Below are 20464 nucleotides of genomic sequence, written 5' to 3' on the forward strand. Positions count from 1 at the left end.
TCCTTGAAAGTAGAACAACATTGGCCACCTTTCAGTCTTCTGAACTTTTCCAGTGGTTAATGATGAAGCAAGTACCTCTACCAGGTCCTCTGTGACTTTTTCTCTGGCCTTCCATTAGGTCTGGAGGTGTGCTCGGTTAGGCACTGAGGATTTGCCCACCTTAATGCACTTCAAGGCTGCAAATATCTCTTACCTCATAATATGCATATTTTCAAATACCATATCAGCTATTATCCTCATATCTTCAACACATGATATTCTCCTTTATAAACACTGAAGTAAAATGGACATAAAAAACCTTAGCCGTCTCCTGTGGCTCCACACTTAGGCAGCCCTGCTGGGCTTTAAGAGGATCTGGTCTGTCCCTAGTCACCCATTTATTGTTTATATAACTGAAGTATTTGTTGGGATTATCTTCAATCTTGACTGCCAATTCATCTCATAAATACGAGAAAATCTGCAGATGCTGGAAATCCAAGCAACACATATGAAATGCTGGAGGAACTCAGCAGGCTAGGCAGCATCTATGGAAAAGAGTAAATAGTTGATGTTTTGGGCAGAGACCCTACATCAGGACATCTCATAACCTCTTATGACCCTCCAGATTTCATCTTTAAGTGTAGTTTATATTTATCGAGGGATCCATTTGTACCCAGCTGCCTAAAAGTGATGCATGCTTCCTGCTTTTTTCCCTACCAGAGCCTTGATCTCTGATGTGGTATGTCCACACTTCCCCCAAATAGGAACATGTTGCTACTGGACCTTGATATGACTCTTTTAAGGGCCTCCCAATTATCAACTGTTCTTTTGCCTTTAAATAGAACCACCCAGTCAGCCCCAGGTGGATCCTGCCTAATGTCTTCAAAGTTGGCCCTGCTCCAGTTCAGGACTTCAACTTGTGGACTTGCACTGTCTTTCTCCATAACCATTTTAAAACAATTAGAATTAAGGTCACTGGATCCAAAGTATTCCCCAAATGCCAGTCATTTACGGCTATGTGCAGAGCCAAAAGAGATGGGGGTGATTTTGAACAATTTCTTTTCTTCGGTATTCATTAAGGATAAGGATATTGAATTGTGTTAGGTAAGGGAAACAAGAAGGGTAGTTATGGAAACTATGATGATTAAAGAAGAGGAAGTACTGGCGCTTTTAAGGAATATAAAAGTGGATAAGTCTCCGGGTCCTGACTGGATATTCCTTAGGACCTTGAGGGAAGTTAGTGTGGAAATAGCAGGGGTTCTGACAGAAATACTTCAAATGTTATTAGAAACGGGGATGGTGCTAGAGGATTGGCGTATTGCTCATGTTGTTCCATTGTTTAAAAAGGGTTCTAGGAGTAAATCTAGCAATTACTGGCCTGTGAGTTTGACATCAGTGGTGGGTAAATTGATGGAAAGTATTCCTAGAGATGGTATATATAATTATTTGGATAGACAGGGTCCGATTAGGAACAGTCAACATGGATTTGTGTGTGGAAGGTCATGTTTGACAAATCTTATTGAATTTTTTGAAGAGTCTACTAGGAAAGTTGACGAGTGTAAAGCAGTGGATGTTGTCTATATCAGGGGTCCCCAACCTTTTTCACACCGCGGGCCGGTTTAATATTGACAATATTCTTGCGGACCAGCCGAACGGGGGTGGGGGTAGGGTTGCCAACAGACAAGAGTAGCAGTCAAATACGTTGAGTTTACCCCGAGAAAGACTACAATGACCATGAAGCCTTGCGCGGGCACCAGTGCGCATGCGTCACCTACCGATATTTTTTTTCCCCTCTCCCCCTCCTTCTACAAATCGTTTTCGGGATTCTGTTCGAGTGGGGGGTGTTAATCACGACCGGAATATAGGTGATAAGTGGCTAATACACTCAATTTCGTTTCTAAAAGGGTTTATCAAGTAAGCGTTGAACGAACTTCCAGTAGAAGAGGCAGTGGCAGGTTCGATATTATCATTTAAAGAAAAATTGGATAGGTATATGGACAGGAAAGGAATGAAGGGTTATGGGCTGAGTGCAGGTCGGTGGGACTAGGTGAGAGTAGCGTTCGGCACGGACTAGAAGGGCAGAGATGGCCTGTTTCCGGGCTGTAATTATTATATGGTAATATAAGTAAGTCAATAGCATCATAACATTTTAAGTATCGTTTGGATATTAAACACACAGCACATATTTTCTCCGTATGAACATATAAAATCATTGCAACACACCAATATCGCTGAATCAGTGGGAGCCCTGGGCTTGTTTCCCTGCAACAAGACGGTCCCATTGAAGGATGACGGAAGACAGCGATACTCGAAGGGGGTTCCTTATGTCATTACGCAATTTAGTTTTCGTTGCATTCAATGCAGAAAACTCCGGTTCGCAGAAAAATGTTGGAAATGGAAACAACGTTTTCAGTGCTTTCGTGGCTATCTCAGGATATTTAGCCTTGACTTTGATCCAGAATGCCGGCAGAGATGTTATGTCAAACATACTTTTCAGCCCGCCGTTATTTGCAAGGTCGAGGAGTTGATCTTCTTCCCGCGCTGACATGGATGACGCGTGCGTAATGACCTCGCGTGCGTTCAAGCGCAATAGTGCATGACAGGGAATGAGGAAAGGTGCAGCTGAGTCATATCGCCAAATCATATCGTTTCCTCACGGCCCGGTAGCACATGCTTTGCGGCCCGGTGGTTGGGGACCGCTGGTCTATATGGACTTCAGTAAGGCCTTTGACAAGGTTCCACACGGAAGGTCAGTTAGGAAGGTTCAATCGTTAGGTATTAGTATTGAAGTAGTAAAATGGATTCAGCAGTGGCTGGATGGGAGATGCCAGAGAGTAGTGGTGGATAACTGTTTGTCAGATTGGAGGCTGGTGACTAGTGGTGTGACTTAGGGATCTGTACTGGGTCCAATGTTGTTTGTCATATATATTAATTATCTGGATGATGGGGTGGTAAATTGGATTAGTAAGTATGCAGATGATACTAAGATAGGTGGAGTTGTGGATAATGAAGTAGGTTTTCAAAGCTTGCAGTGAGATTTAGGCCAGTTAGAAGAGTGGGCTGAAAGATGGCAGATGGAGTTTAATGCTGATAAATGTGAGGTGCTACATTTTGGTAGGACTAATCAAAATAGGACATACATGGTAAATGGTAGGGCATTGAAGAATGCAGTAGAACAGAGGGATCTAGGAATCATGGTGCACAGTTCCCTGAAGGTGGAATCTCATGTGGATAGGGTGGTGAAGAAAGCTTTTGGTATGCTGGTCTTCATAAATCAGATCATTGAGTATAGGAGTTGGGATGTAATGTTGAAATTGTACAAGGCATTGGTAAGGCCAAATTTGGAGTATTGTGTACAGTTCTGGTCACTGAATTATAGGAAAGATGTCAACAAAATTGAGAGAGTACAGACAAGATTTACTAGAATGTTACCTGGGTTTCATCTCCTAAGTTGCAGAGAAAGGTTGAACAAGTTGGGTCTTTATTCTTTGGAGCATAGAAGGTTGAGGGGGGACTTGATAGAGGTATTTAAAATTATGAGGGGGATAGATAGAGTTGACGTGGATAGGCTTTTTCCATTGAGAGTGGGGGAGATTCAAACAAGAGGACATGAATTGAGAGTTAAAGGGCAAAAGTTTAGGGGTAACATGAGAGGGAACTTCTTTACTCAGAGAGTGGCAGCTGTGTGGAACGAGCTTCCAGCAGAAGTGGTTGAGGCAGGTTCAATGTTGTCATTTAAAGTTAAATTGGATAGATATATGGACAGGAAAGGAATGGAGGTTTATGGGCTGAGTGCAGGTCGGTGGGACTAGGTGAGAGTTTGGCACGGACTAGAAGGGCCGAGATGGCCTGTTTCCGTGTTGTAGTTGTTATATGGTTATTTACTTGGTCTGCCTCAGTCCCTAAGATGATGTCCAGTATTGCTCCTTTCCGAGGAGGTTTCTCTAGATACTGTGTGAAGAACATTGTCTTGGATGCACCGTACAAATACTGCCCCATCCAGGCCCTTTGCTGTTTGGGCAAAGCAGTTTAAGAAACATTGTTTTTCTTATTTTTTGACATTCTTACTTCATTGCTTTTATAAAAGGATGTAGTCTGATTAAAACATTAGTTGTGTGCTAAATGGGAATTTAATCCTACTGTTCAATGGCACTAAACCAGTATTTTTAGATGGTTCACTGCCTTCATAAATGCTAATAATGTGAGTTAGAATTCTAATCTTCTATCAGTTGGCTTCTAGCTCTGTAACATCCTGCACTCTGATTATCTTGTTCCCCTATTCCCAGTCTCCTGTGCAGAAAGCTCACCAATGCCTCTACTTCGTCAGGAGACTAAGCCTTACCAGCTTTTATTGATGTACAATTGAAACCTATCTGGTTGCATAATGGCTCGGTATGGCAACTGCTCTGCATGTGACGACAATAAACTGCAGAAAGTTGAGAACACAGTTCAGCACACCATGGAAGTCAGCCTCTCTTCTCTATTCTTCATGCAGCCAGCATAATCAAAGGATCCACCCATCATGGACATCCTCTCTTCTCCACTCTTCCACCTGTAGCTGTTACACTTTATTCAGCATTTCCCTTGTGCTACCTCTATACAATGTGTAATAATTTGATTTGTATGAACCATATGCAAGCCAAGCTCTTCATTGTATTTTGGTGCATGTGACAATAATAAAGCTAATTCCAATTCCATCAGCTCATCACTAATGCGTTAACTATATCAAGATGATAAGAACCAAATCTGTGTTGGGTAAAGTCAGACCTTCACTGCACCTGTTGCTCATTCTGTACATCCTTGTCCCCTCCCTCCTACCTTCTCCCTTTCTCTCTCTCACCTTCTTTTCCCTTCCCACGTTACACTCCCATCTAATTTTCCATTCCATTTCTCTCTCTCTCTGAATCAGTCCCTGACTTTGTCCTTTCTCACAGGACATCCTTATGTCAGGATTTACACAGCATATGTATATTAAGAGAGAGGACTGTCCAGTTCCCTCAGGTAGTGCCAGGTTATTTTAGAATAACTGGTGTTACTAGAGAGTTCTGATTCAATTCCTTGCTGTTGTCAGTATTTAGACATGCAGTTGAGTTCTCATCGGCAAACTCTCAAATGCACAGGCACAAACAAATAATACTCTTCCAGCTACTAATGAGTGATGTTGCTATTCACCTTGCTGCATCAGTTATTCCACAGGGTTGGAAGAATATTCACGTATTCATTCGGAAGGAGCTGATCAAGGAGTGGACAGTTGCAGGAAGTATCACAAGGGCATGAAGGTGCTACCTACATGTGATCAGGTAGCAGGCTGCCAGAGAGTCAAAGTACAGAGTATATATGTATACCTTAAGATTTGGTTCCTTGTCGGTATTTATAGGAAAACAGAGAAATACAATAGCATTTATGAAAACTATACTTAAGCAAAGACTGACCATCAAACCATACGGCCATAAGATTTAGGAACAGAATTAGGCCATTCAGCCCATTGAGTCTGCTCTACCATTTCATCTCGGCATATCCATTTTCTCTCTCAGCCCAAATCTTTTGCCTTCTCCCCATTCCCCTTGTTGCTCTGACTCATCAAGAATCTATCAACCTCTGCTTTAAATCTACCCAATGACTTGGCTTCCACAGACACCCATGGCAATGAATTCCACAGAATATTCTCTGGTTAAAGAAACTCCTCAATTCCGTTCTATAAGGACCTTCCTTCTATTCTGAGGGTACGTCTTCTGGTCTTAGACTCCCCCATCATAGGAAACATCCTCACCATATCCACTCTATCGTGGACTTTCAACATTTGATAGGTTTCCGAATGCCAAACAACCAACGTACAAAAGAAGACAAACTGTGCAAATAATGATAATAAAATGACCCTCCATGGAAGACTTCTCCACAATCTGAGCAGACCAGATGTTGACAAGGAAGCGTCGAACGCCTGGCTCAGAGTTGGAGACCTCTTCCCAGAAACAGAGGGGTTCCTTGTGGCAATACAGGACCAGGTGGTTAACTCAAAAAATTATCAAAAATACTTAATGAAAGACCAACAAATTCAAGATGATAAATGCAGAAAATGTCAAGAGAAACTAGAAACAATCCAACACATTCCAGGATCCTGCAGCAGTTTATCTCAATCTGATTACTTACACAGGCACAATCAAGTGACAAACATCATTCACCAAACTCTTGCTTTGAAATATAAACTCATAAAGAACACCATATCTTATTATAAATACAAGTCTGATCCAGATTAGATTCAGAGTCCTGCAAATTATTTTATGATTGATCCATTATTGCAGATAGGATAATCCATATTAACCCTCTGATATAAGAGGATAAACAAACAAGAACAACTTACTTGCATTCAAAACACACATGACACAGAAATCAGTAAGGGAAAAGCACCAGAAATATACAGATTGTTATAGGATAATAACTGTTCCTGAATCTGGTGGTGTGGAACCTAAGGTTTCTGTACCTCCTGCCCAATGGTAGAAGCAAGAAAAGAGCACGGCCTGGATGTGGGGGTCCTTCATGATGGATGCTGCTTTCTTGTGGCAGAGCTCCATGTAAATATGCTCTGTGGTGGGGTGGGTTTTGCCTGTGATGGGCTAAGCTGTATTCATCATGTTTATAGACTTTTCCATTCCTGGTCATTGGTGATTCCATATCAGAGCATGCTGCAACCAGTTAGGGGACTCTGTAGTGCATCTATAGTTGTTCGTCAAAATTTTTGGTGATGTGCCAATTCTGCACAAATTTCTAACCAGCAATGCTGACAAATTCACAAAAATATCACGACTTTGTTATATCTGTTAAAGTGAATCCTCACAACCTAATGTCTTTTCATAACATCTACAAACTCATACACAAGGTAACTCTGCTTCCCTCCTCCTTTCTGTTTGCAAGTTGCTGCCTTACTCGCGTGTCTCTGCACTCTTTCTACCGCTCCACATGTCTCTCTTCTTCCTGTAGTGTATTTGTAACTGAGCTGTGCACACGTGATATACTTCACAAGATATGCTGCAAGACCAGTACCCAATGTGAAGCTTGTGGTGTCTTCCAAAAATTATAATACTCATCAGCTCAGCAAAACTGGCTTGCAGGCCATTCCAAATGTATTGCAAATGGAGACAAGGAGAGTCAAAGTAACCAATGAGTATTAGCTCCAGGAAAAGCGTGACTTGAATAAATGGTTGAAAGTCCTGCTGAACTTAGCTGATTGAGTGCACTGGGCACATGGTCTCTGAACTCTTCAATAAGCAAAGAGAAAATGGCTTGGGATGAAGTTTTCCTGGTACTTAGTGACCTGTGCCAGCAACAATAGTGTGTAAAAGACAGCCGGAGCTTGTAGTACCAAGGGAAATGTTGATAACGGGAGGATGAAACACACAGGAGAAAACAGATCAGCTTTGAGTACAACAGTACGATTGTTTAGATGGGCAAGGGGACATCAGAGAAGCCCACCAGTGTATCAAAGGAGCCAGTTTGGCGACGGAGGAGCTGATGTGGCTGCAGACCGTGTTGCTGCCCGCTACTCAGAAGCATCAAAGTTGGTGCAGTATAGTCATGGGAGGTTATCTCGGACATTTCACTTGCGTTCGCAAGACTCTGTTGGACATTGGTAATGTAAGTTGCTGCAGGCCAGATACCATTGTTTGGTGGATGGACAGTCAACATGGGTGCTGTCTAGCCTGGGTTGTAGCGAGAACTAGGCCTCAAGCCGCGGGCCTGCCTGCTGCTGCAGACCAGGTGAGAGAGGCGGAAACACTACAGCCTGGTTGAGCTTGGCTGGGGCCTGGTCTGGTCTATCGGTGCTGGCCTCCTGTGTTCGAGTGGTGGAATGAAAGGCTAGATTGCGTGTGCCTGTACGCTGCCAGGAGACTGTACCATCAATTGTCATTCAGGATCTTGGACTATACATATGATTTTTTTCTTGACCAGTGAATATGCTTCTTTGAATTTGTTACTTGCATTTTTTTGAATGTTTGCTTGCTATTTTGAATGTTTTGCCCCTTGGCTCCAGAGGAACACTGTCTTGTTCATCTGCATCTATGCATGGTTTGAATGACAATTAAACTTGATCTGATATGATTTAATTTGATTTTTGATAACACTAGTTTGCATAGACAGGATGATTAGGTGGCCCAGGAGTCTATAATCAAGCATGACAGCATTTCACTATATAAAATGAGAAAGAAGATTTTTTTTACCGCTCACAAAATTCTGAAAATCCAGGATCAGTCTCAGACAGTGAAGAAGCTGTACTGGAGTTTAAGGAGGTTGTTAAAGAGATTATCATTGAGACTTATGTTTTCTATTCCTGTAGTCCCACACAAAGCCAAAGAACACCTTTTCACAGTAATATAGAAGCTAGAGGATTATTTCAATCCAAAGCCATGTGAAACAACAGAGAACTACAAGTTTGGCACAAGGACTCGAAAATGGGAGAAACAGTCAGCATCTATCCTGCTGCATTTAAAGTATTTATCCAGACATTGCAACTTCTATGAATTCTTAAATCATGTGCTGTGGAATAGATTTCCTTATGTGACTTAATTGATTGATGGACTCTGTCCAAAATATAAGACATGCAGAGTCTTATATTTGACCTAACTTGCAATATAGCAAGCTTGACAGAAATAGCAGTGCAAAATGACAATCACTTTTCAGAAGGCCACAATGAAACCTCCATTCCTGAAATGAAGTTGGCATTGCGTAATTGTGATGGTATGAATTTTTGTTCATAGATTTAATGAAAGGCTTGCAAATTCAAACCAACAGCAGTAATATCAAGGCAACTCTTTCACAGGCAGCAATGTTGTAGAACAGGGCATAAAAACAGAGAGTCTTCATAGTACTTAAACTGATTTAGAGAGAGTAGAACTACCCTGGCTATAGCTTTTTCAACACTAGTGGGGGGAGCTGCAATGGTAAGAAGTGCAAATAAATAACAGACAGCAGAAATTAATAGTTAAAAAAGTGCATCATTCTACCCAGAATAAACGGCTTATTTCATGGAATTCCATCAGCTAGCTCCAGTGGAAATTAAAATGTATCTAAAAAAGTACTTGAGCAACACATACAAAGTGTTGGAGGAACTCAGCAGCTCAGGGGAGAAGAATAAGCTATCAACATTTCAGCCGTGACCCCATATCAGGGCATTTCATTAGGGTCTTGATCCGAAACACCAACTGTTTATTCCTCTCCATAGATGCTGACTGATCTGCAGAGTTCCTATAGCACCCTGCTCCTACAGTTCCTACAGTTTTCCAGCATCTGCCCAATCTCATGTTTATAAAAGAACTTGGATGAGGTACTAATGAGATGCAAAGGCATTATATGTAATGATAACCAACTTCCATAATTGTCAATAATTGTAGCTGAGTACAAGGGGAGACGTATATTACCTAGGAATGGCTCAGGTAGATAATCATCAATTTAAAAGATATGCTTGGAACTGATGCAGAAACTGTGAAATCACACAGGGGAACAAATGTAGAAATGTAGCATCCCTGGCTATAAGGCAACAAACACATCAAGCTTCTGCCAAGCTGTATATTGTAAACCTCAACACATTAGCTAAAAGGAAAAGCTAGAGAGGAAAGCATCGTGTATTATGCAGCAACTTAAAAATGACCCACAACAAGGCGAGAAGTATTGTTGCCGGCATCCCAAGATTTTTAAGCAAATTTAGTGGAAGCCAAGTTCCTCACATTAGATTTATTGTATAAATGCACTCAATCAAATGTGAATGAATGGAGTAACATTAGCTTAGAATAAACACACACAAGGATCCATACTTGACCATTGTCACCGGAGATATTCTTGTTGACAATAGACAAGATCCAGAAAAGCAGAGATCAATGGCCTTCACCCTGAGATATCCTTCTCCTTGTCACAACTATGAAACTCATGAGTGGATGGTTCTGTTTTATCCATTTGAATAGGCATACATACATGTAGTGCTTTGAAGTCACAGCTGCAGAAGCACTCCAGTGCTTCTGAATAAAGTAAGAGGAAAGAATCAAGGGATTGAAAGAATAAGTTTGTTAAATGGCTTCGCTAGCACTGCTGGAAAGGGAAGTCCTGTTTGTGCTGACCCTGTTGTAGCCTCCTGGTAAAGGTATGGTAGTGACTTCAGTGTTACTCAGCTGGAGTTCTGAGCAGAGTGAGCAGCTGCTGAACATGGGTTGGCTCTGGGGTCCTCCCACATCCACTCCTTGGCGTAATATGACTGCTGAAAGAAATAGCCTGCAATTCCCTGTAGGGTAAATAAGATTTTAGGCCTGCCGGCATACATAGATTGGACATAGAACATAGAACATAGAAATCTACAGCACATTACAGGCCCTTCGGCCCACAATGTTGTGCCGACTATGTCACCTATTCGAGAAACTGCCTAGAGTTTCCCTAGTGCATAGCCCTCTACTTTTCTAAGTTCCATGCACCTATTAAGAGGTTCTTAAAAGACCCTATTGTATCCGCTTCCACCACCACCGCTGCCAGCCGTGCATTCCACGCACCCACCACTCTCTGTGTGAAAAACCTAACCCTGACATCCCCTCAGCACCTACTTCCAAGCAGCTTAAAACTGTGCCCTCTCGTGTTAGCCATTTCAGCCCAGGGAAAAAGCCTCTGACTATCCACACGATCAATGCCCCTCATCATTTTATACACTTCTATCAGGTCACCTCTCATCCTTCATCGCTCCAAGGTATGCTTGGACTATTAGGAATGCCCCCTAAAGGTTTGTACTGGCATGTTGAGAGAATGTGCTCCTTTCCTGTTAGGGAATATTTCTTGGTTATGCACGGGACCTTGAACAGCCACACATGTGCAGTCTGAGGGCATCAGCACATTAGGAAAATCCGCAATGGTAGCAAATGCCTCTGCCTGGACTGTCTGTTGTTGCTGTGGAATCATGCCCCCTTCTTGTTGCTCAAGCAGAAATACCTGAAGTCTGCTGGTTAGGGACAAAGAACATCATTGATAACACCAATCCCCACCCCCACCCCAACGTAGTAGTGAGAAGCAGGAGGTGAAGTGAGAGCAGCTACGACTGATTGTATGTCGTTTTGTAAGGTCACAGACTTCAGTGAGGAAGTGTAGCCTGCATAGACATTGCTCTTCCAAGAAGTCTGGGTAGCTCTCTGTAAACCCTGAGTGGCAGAACTCTTCATCATATTTAACTGGCAATTGGATGCGTATTGTGATCTGCTGAGCTACAGATTTCATCCTGAAAGGTAGATGTATAGCTTTTCATTGATCTTCACTGTCAAACGGGGTCCTTCGGTGTCATTATTATTCCATGACTCGGGGCTCTGAGACATTTTAAACCCACTGAGTAAAGAAGGTTCTCTTCTAGCCCTCGGTAGCTGACCTCTTGTCCATAAAACCATAAGCATAGGAGCAGAATTAGGCCACTCGGCCCATCAAGGCTGCTCCACCATTTATCATGGCTGATTTATGATCCCTCACAACCCCACTCTTTTGCATTCTGCCCGTAACCTGACTAATCAAGAACCTATCAACTTCCACCTTAAATATATCCAATGACTTGGCCTTCACAGTCATCTTTGGCAATGAATTCCACAGACGCACTACCTTCTGGCTAAAGAAATTCCCCCTCATCTCTGTTTTAAATGGGCAACCCTGTATTCTGAGGCTGTGCCCTCTGGTCCTAGACTCCCCCACTATTGAGAACGTCCTCTCCACATTCACTCTATCCAGGCCTTTCAATATTCAATAAGTTTCAATGAGATCCTTCCCCCTCATTCTTCTAAATTCCAGCAATTACAGGCCACAGACATCAAATGCTCCTCATTGTTAAAACTTTCATTCCCAGAATCATTCTTATGATCCTCTCCAATGCTAGCACATCTTTTCTTCAATAAGGGGCCCAATACTGCTCACAATACTCCAAGTACGGTCTGACCAATGCCTTATAAAGCCTCAGCATTACATCAATGCTCATATTCTAGTCCTCTTGAAATGAATGATAACATTGCATTTGCCTTCCTTACCACTAACTCAGCCTTCAAGTTAACTTTCAGGGAATCCTGCATAAGGAATCCCAAGTCCCTTTGCACCTTTAAATTTTGAATTTTCACCCCATTTATAAAATAGTCCACACCTTTATTCCTTCTTCTAAAGTGCATGACCATACATCTCCCAACATGATATTCCACCTGGCACCTCTTTGCCCATTCTCCCAATACAAGACCATAAGTCCATATAAGGAGAAGGACTTTGACAATAAGGGACTTCTAGGACTAGAGAGCACAACCCCAGAAAAGCGGGCATCCACTTAGAATGAAGTTGGGGGGAACTTGGAATTTGTTGCCACAGGTGGTTATGGAGGCCAGATCATTGGGTGTATTTAAGCCAGAGGTTGATAGAATCTTGATAAGTCAGGGCGTAAAAGACTACGGGGAGAAGGCAGGAGAAAGGGGTTGAGAGGGAAATGGATCAGCCATGATGAAATGGCCTAGCAGACCCGATGGGCCAAATGGCCTAATTCTGCTGCTATGTCTTATGGTCTATTCTTCGAATATATCTAAGCCTTTCTGCAGACTCCCTGCTTCCCCAACACTAACTGCCCCTCTACCTGTCTCCGTATTGTCTGCAAACTGAGGAACACAACTAGTCATTAGCAGCCAACCAGAGAAGCCCCCTTTACTCCCTCATATTAACACCTCATATTAACATATTAACCTCATATTAACACCTCATATACCTCATATACCTCCCCCTCCCTTCCCCTATCCTATGTCACTCTGCCCCCTCCCCCAGCTGCCTACCACCTCCCTCATGGTCCCGCCTCCTTCTACTACCCATTGTGTTTTCCCCTATTCTTTCTTCACCTTTCCTGCCTATCACCTCCCTGCCTCCCTTCCCCCACCCCTTTATCTTTCCCCTTACTGGTTTTTCACTTGGAACCTACCAGCCTTCTCCTTCCCACCCTCCCCCCACCTTCTTTATAGGGCCTCTGCCCCTTCCCTGTTCAGTCCTGACGAAGGCTTCCGGCCCGAAACGTCGACTCATCGTTTCCACGGATGCTGCCCGACCTGCTGAGTTCCTCCAGTGTGTTGTGAGTGTCCTCTTTATTCCCACTCTCTCCCTCCAGACAGTCAGCAAATCTTTTTTATTTTATTTAGGGATACAGCATTGGAACAGGTCCTTCCAGCCCAATAAGCCACACTTCCAGCAACCCATTGACTTAATCCTAGCCTAATCCAGGACAATTTTTCATGACCAATTAACCAACTAACCAGTATGTCTTTGGAATGTGGGAGGAAACGGAGCACTTGGAGGAAACCCACGCGGTGCATGGGGAAAATGAACAAGCTCCTTACAGGGAACGCCAGAATTGAACTCCAAACTCCAACTCCAAACTCCGATGCCCTGAGCTATAATGGCGTTGTGCTAACTGCAACGTTGTCATGGTGCCCAAATGTTAACCAAAGGGTGTGTATGGGATTTGAACCTGGCTCCTCGCTCATTCTCAGCATTTAATCCCCAAAATGAGAATCACACTGCCTAGACCAATGAACCACAAGTATGGTTGCCATCCATTCAAGTATCTTTCCTGTAGTACCAGGGGTTCTTATCTTGTTAAGCAGCCTCATGAGTGGGACCTTGTCTAAGACCTTCTGAAAATCTAAGTCAACAACATCCAATGACTCTCCTTGGTCTGTTTGTTATTTCTTCATATAATTCTAGCAGATTTGTCAGAGAAGAACTCCCTTTTAGGAAAGCATGCTGACTTTGGCCTATTTTATTATGTGCCTCCAAGTACCCCAAAACCTCATCCTAAATAATGGACTCTAACATCTTCCCAACTATTGAGGTTAGGCTAACTAGCCTATCATTTCTTTTCTACTGCCTCCCTACCTTCTTAAAGAGTGGAGCAAAATTCTCTGGACCCATTCCAGAATCTAGTGATTCTTTAAAGATCATTACTAATCATTCCACAATCTCTTCAGCTACCTCGTTCAAATCCCTGAGGTGTAGTCAATCTGGTCCACGCGATTTATCTACCTTCACGCCTTTCAGCTTCCCAAACGCCTTGTCCTTAGTTATGGCAACTACATTCACTTCTGCTGTGACACTCTCAGATTTCTGGCATACTGCCAGTGTCTTTCACAGTGAAGATTGATGCAAAATATTTACTAAATTCATCTGCCATTTCTTGTTTCCCCATTCCTTACTACCTCTCCAGTATCATTTTCCAGCGGTCTGATATCCACTTTCCCTCTCTTTTACTCTTTACATATCTGAAAAATCTTTTGATATCCTCTGAAATTATTAGTTAGCTCACTTTCATATATCATCTTTTCTGTCCTGTGGCTTTTATAGTTACCTTCTGTTGGTTTTTAAAAGCTTCCCAATCCCCTAATTTCTCACTATTTACTATAATATATGCCATCTCTTTCACTTTTATGCTGTCCTTGGGTTCTCTTGTCAGCCACGGTTACCTCATCCTCCCATTAGAATACTTCTTTATCTTTGTGATGTATCTACTCTGCGTTTTCTGAATTGCTCCCAGAAACTCCAGCCATTGCTATTCTGCTGCCATTCCTGCTGTTGCCCCTTACAATCAACTTTGGTCAGCTCCTGTAATTCCCTTTACTTCATTGTAATACCAATAATCTAACTTTAGCTTCTCCCTCTCAAACTGCAGGGTGAATTCTGTCATATCAACATGCACAACACGCTGGAGGAACTCAGCAGGTCGGGCAGCATCCGTGGAAATGAACAGTCAACGTTTCAGGCCCAGACCCTTTGACAGGACTGAAGAGGGAGGGGGCAGGGGCCCTATAAAGAAGGTGGGGGGAGGAATTCTATCGTATTATTATGATTAACTTCTAAGTGTTTCTTTGCCTTAAGGTCTTTAATCGCATCTGGTTCATAACACAATCCAAAATTACCTTTTCCCTAGTAGGCTCAACTGCAGGCTATTCTAAAAAGCCACCTCTTACGCATTCTACAAATTCCTTCACTTGGTATCTAGGACCAACCTGGTCTTCCCAATCTATCTGCATATTGAAATCCCTCGTGACTATTGTAACATTGCCCTTTTTACATGTATTTTCTATCTCCCATTGTAATTTGTACCTCGTATCCTGGCTACAGTTCAGAGGGCTGTATATAATGCTCATTAGGGTCTTTTTACCCTTGCAGTTCCTTAGCTCTACCCACAACTATACAAAATCTTCCGATTCTACGTCACCTCTTTCTAGTGATTCGATTTCATTCTTTACCAACAAAGCAACCTAAACCCCTCTACCTACCTGCCTGTCCTTTCGATACCATGTGTACCCTTGGATGTTAAGCTCCCAACTATAACCTTCTTTCAGCCACAACTCAGTGAGCACCACAATGCCATACCTGCCAATTTCTAACTGCACTACAAGATCATGTACCTTATTCTGTATACTGTGTGCAGTCAAATTCAGTATAACCCCTTCAGTCCTGTATTTATTACCATTTTTGATTTTGTCCCCATTACACTGCAATTCATCCTACAGTTTGCAAATTTTCCCCATCATCTGACTGTCCTTTCTGACAGTCTCAATACACACTGCATCTACAAACACCTATCATCTCTGGGAGGGAAGTCACAGGCTTCTTCATAAGCTATCATTAAGGGGACCAGGATGGCAATGCTTGGTTGTTGGTAGGTAGGGTTAATACCTGACTTTCAAGAGCACTTGTGAGTTATGTTCCGGCTGGACTTAGTCCTTAAACTGCTGGAGAACAGTGCGGAAAGAACAGGGGCTGTTTTCTCCCAGTCCGGATTAGTTTCTATTTCCAAGTGCTCCTGCCACATTTTGTCACCCTGCTACCTTATCCTTCAATCTCTTTGAATTATGGAGGACAACATGTGTATAAATGTCTCTTTCCAGCAGACTTCATCATGATCATCATGACTCCAGTATTTCTACTAGTTTTTTAATGTTTCTTAATTGTACATATGATTTTTTTTGTGTTCTATCGCTGAGCAGCAGTGAACCATCTGATTGGCCTATCAGAATTCTCTTCAGGAACTAGTTGACTGGATCAGCATTTCTGATCTGGCTATTGTTCACGATTGCACTTAATAAAAAAAAACAACTGCCCCATCTTCAGACCTGTCACTCCAGTTCCCATCCACCTGTAATATTCTCCGCAGAATATAACCTATTTTCTAGCCACTCCACTGGAAGTCTATCCTATCAATCTCTTCTAGAATCTTGTATTTCACTGACACTAGTTTTCGTTGACCCAAACTACAGTGAATACAGGTCAATACAAATCAATCTCTTTTGGTAGTGCAAGCCCCTAATGGCAAGATCAAACTAGTGAATCTATGGTGCACAACCAACAAAGCCATAGGTTAATCACTTCTCTCATTTTTTGTTTCAATTGAACATCGATGCATTAAAAATTAAGTATACTCTGCCACTGTTCAGCTATTGGCAAACTTTTAAATTAATTTTCCGATTTAAATCTGTTCTTGTATTTATACAATTGGCATTATCTTAATTTGGGATTGTTCCCTGATTAAATGATGTACCTCTCTAACTAAATATAATTTTCTTCATTAGACTTCAGTATATGTGACAATAATAAACCAATTTACCAAATTCAATCACACTGCATTCCAGTGAGAATCCTGTATTATACAGGTTCTCACAAAATAACATTAGAGTACAACAAACAATGTGCTGGAGGAAATCAGTGGTTTCTTACAGTGTATTACAGTGCACTATATTCCTTATAATGTAGTACTCTGAGGAGGATCTGTTGTTATATGACATCAATCATATTTCAAAAAGTTACTGAACGTCAGTTTGCCTCAGTTCATTATAAAATTAACACATTTTCTGAGGGATATTTTATTGCTGAAGGTTCTGAGTTTGGGAAAAGATATTCACTAAATTTTATTCTCTTGTGGAATAGTCTATTCAAGAAATGCAAGAAACTCTCCTTGTGCCATTGTTACTCCCTCAACTATCACCACACAAAAGAACCAAATTTCATCCCTTTTTTTTGTTGTGTTCTTAATAATTCTTTCATGGGGAAGACTTTGATTGGAAAGACATTAGTTGTCATCTAATGCTTATGATCCTTTAAGAAGCTGGTGCTGAACGGCCATCTTGAATTATCACAGTCTTTCTGATGGAGGTATCCCAAAATCTTCTTCATTTTGTTTCATGATGATGAAGGAATGATAACACATTTCCAAACTAATATGGTGTGTGACTGGGATAACAACCTGCACATTATGCACCTGCTCCCCTTGCCTTTCTTCACAATAGGAATTGTGGTTTTGGGAGCCTCTGTTGAGCAATCCATCATGTAGATGGTGTAAGCAGCAGCCAGAAGATGCTGGTGGGGAAGAGTGAAATCATTAAGGTAGTAGGATGGTTGACAAACAAGTCTGATGCTTTTCCTTAGATGATATCAAGAATGATATCTTGGGAATTATTGTATCTTCACGCCTCTAGGAAGTGAAGATTCCATTTCTCTCCTGATTTGTGTCTTGGAGTTATGAAAAAAAACTTTGCGGAGGAGCTATGCCACTTGCATCAGCTTTTGATTGCTTTCTACTTTTGTGACTAGTCCAGTTAATCTTATCGATGCAGATATTGATGGCATATGATTCAGCAGGGGTGTTGGGTGGTGGGCTGGAGATTCGTCTCTACCCAGGGAGGTGTAAGGCGCTCCTTCCCTCCGCTAGCCTGCAGTCACCCTCAGGCAAGGTGTGGGGCCTGCTTAGCCCCCTGATCAGGGTCACATGAAGTCATGGGGACAGGTAGTGGATGGTTGTATGAGCAGCTGGTGCATATCACAAGTTCTGGTTATGTGACCACTGACGCCAGGCAGACAATCTCTGAAGAGTATTGATAATGTCCGGAGTCACGCATCTTATAAAGACACTGCCCAGAAGAAGGCAATGGCAAACCACTTCCGCAGAAAAATTTGCCATGAACAACCATGGTCTAAAGATCATGATCACCCATGTCATATGACACATAACAAATGATATCAAAGTATCAACGGGAAAATATTTGACTCTTGTAGTAGAGGATCATTATTCAGTATTAGCATGGCATGATTTCTATTTCAGAATGTTGTCCAAGTCTTGCTGCACATGTGGGTGCAGACTAGTCCATTATCTGAAGGGCTTTGTGCCATCACTGGTGACTTTCTGATGGAGTGAAGGTCATTGATACCGTAGGTGGGATGACTCCAGTTGGAGAACTCCCCCATGATTTTCATTTCACTGAAGTTCTGTGTGAAGAGCAGCTGTATACACCAACAAGCTATGCTCCTTAAGATCTTACAATCTGTGAACAATAATCCAATCATACACCATAAATGGAAGTATTCAGTGAAACCTCCATTTGCATTTGTATGACTACCCCTGTACATTCATGCCTACATGAAAATTTGTAGCCGATTTCTGTTCCACATTAACAGAAGTCTGTTTCCTCAGCTGAAAAAGATCAGATACATTTTGCCTTTCTAATTGCAAATGGATGTAAAGTCATCCCTACAACTTGCAAGTTACTTCCACAAATATCATCAGAATATTTTTTCTTCCTGACAATGGGAACCCAGTACTATAGTAAATTATGTTTTTTATTGTAAATATATACAATGCTTCCTTAGGTTAAATTCAGCATCTATGTGGTTAAGCAGGTCAGTCCCTAGAAAAATACCAGAAGCAATGTACTTGATTTTGAGCAAAGGTAAACTAATAACTTATCTCAAAGTACGTGCAATGGGCTGCCAGCAACAGTAGTGGAGGTGGATACCATACGGTCCTTTAAGAGACTTTTGGAGAGGTACTTGGAGCTTAGAAAAATACAGGGCTATGGGTAACCCTAGTAATTTCTAAGGTAGGGACATGTTTGGCATAACTTTGTGGGCTGAAGGGCCTGTATTGTGCTGTAGGTTTTCTTTGTTTCTATGTTTCTAAATTATAAACTAGTCATGATATTATAGTTGTTTTATGGACTAATGCAAACAACAAGAATTCCATTCAGACACATTTTACCACAGAGAAATATTTTCAATAATATCTTAAATTATTAAGTAAAGCAAAGACTGAAAAAAGCACCTCTATGACTGAGTTCAACCATCCTATTCATCTGCTATCAATGATAAAATGAATAACTCTGTGAGGAGCTTTTGCAGGAACAGACACATTTAGCAAAGACTGGAGGTTAAACAATCTCCATTTACCTCTAAATCGTTAAAAAAGAGATGCATGTCTGCCAAGTTGAAGATCATTTCTTCCATTCGTAGTCCAAGTGACACCGATGTGGGTGGATCCTATGCACAAAATGCAAATAAGAAAACAATATTCATTGGTTGAAGTAGATGTGCCAAATTCTTTGCCCCTGTGTATCTCTGGAGTGTATACCAGACATCTTTAGGAGCCATATTTAACACTCAAAAATGAAATCTCTAGCCTCTGATACTAAAAGATATTGTTCTGATTTGGGGTTTATTCTTAAAGGATTAAACCTGTCCTTTCTAAATCAATGGCCACCATAAAATCCCATCAACATAGCAGCCCAAGAATTGGTGTTTCTGAGCTCAGCTGTAGTCAAAGCCAGGTTAAACCACAGTTTGAAGACCTGTGACTAAATTAGACAAATTTCCAAAGTAAACCTTTACAAGAGACAAGATTTTAAATCTATTTGATTTCTTAGAAAAGTTTAACAACACAAAACTTCTATGATTATCTTTCATTTTCAAAGCAAGGATAAACTTCCCATCCCATGACCAAGCAATGTAATATCTATTGAAAGATGGTATAAATTGCATTTCAAACATTAAACAGTCATAAATAGTACCTTTCTGATAAAATCAATACTTTGCCAGTTTTCCATTCACAGGTTAAATTTAAAACAAAAAGGACTAAGAGTTAAGAAACTGGACAAGATAATTAGGAATGCAGAATCAGGCAGGACCCTGTTCTGTTTGGGTTTAACTGCATGAAATAATGCAAAAACATATCATTTGATACATAGTCATCTAAAGAACAAATTGTTTTAATACTATTTTGCATAACAATAAGTACAGGTAACGCATTATTAAAGTAAAATAAAAATGGAAAATGCTGGAAATACTCAGGAAAACAGGTCTTAGCTGTAGGAAGAGACAGTAATACTCAAGTAGATTTTTTTAAAGAAGTTATTTGCTAGATAACTAGAAACATTGCTTTTTAAAAAAACACAACCTATTGTGTTTTTTTATATACATGATTGTTGCCCTATCTTGAAATCTTCATTGAGCTTCACAGAAAGATCGGGTCTATGCAAAGATTATGTTCTCCAATATCAGCTGATCAGTGTTCTAAATTATTAACAAAAAAGTGTGTGTCTGTAGTTTCTTTCAATTAATTGCTCTTGTGGCACTAATGTTTGTTTTCCTTGTGGATATTAGGGGCATATGCCATGTACGGTATCTTGATGAGCCCCAT

At 41.3% G+C, this 20464-nt stretch overlaps 1 protein-coding gene across 2 annotated transcripts in view; it reads right to left on the bottom strand.

The window, feature by feature from the left end:
• The window catches only part of eya1 (EYA transcriptional coactivator and phosphatase 1), a 198272-nt gene that overhangs the window by 67405 nt on the left and 110403 nt on the right, over positions 1-20464 (bottom strand). For both annotated transcript variants that reach the window (XM_063042018.1, XM_063042022.1), the window contains one exon: positions 19219-19308. In XM_063042018.1, coding sequence (XP_062898088.1) covers positions 19219-19308 — 90 coding nt within the window. The remainder of the gene's footprint in view (positions 1-19218; positions 19309-20464) is intronic.

Source organism: Mobula hypostoma, chromosome 1 (genome assembly GCF_963921235.1).
Source record: "Mobula hypostoma chromosome 1, sMobHyp1.1, whole genome shotgun sequence".
NCBI lineage: Eukaryota > Metazoa > Chordata > Chondrichthyes > Myliobatiformes > Myliobatidae > Mobula > Mobula hypostoma.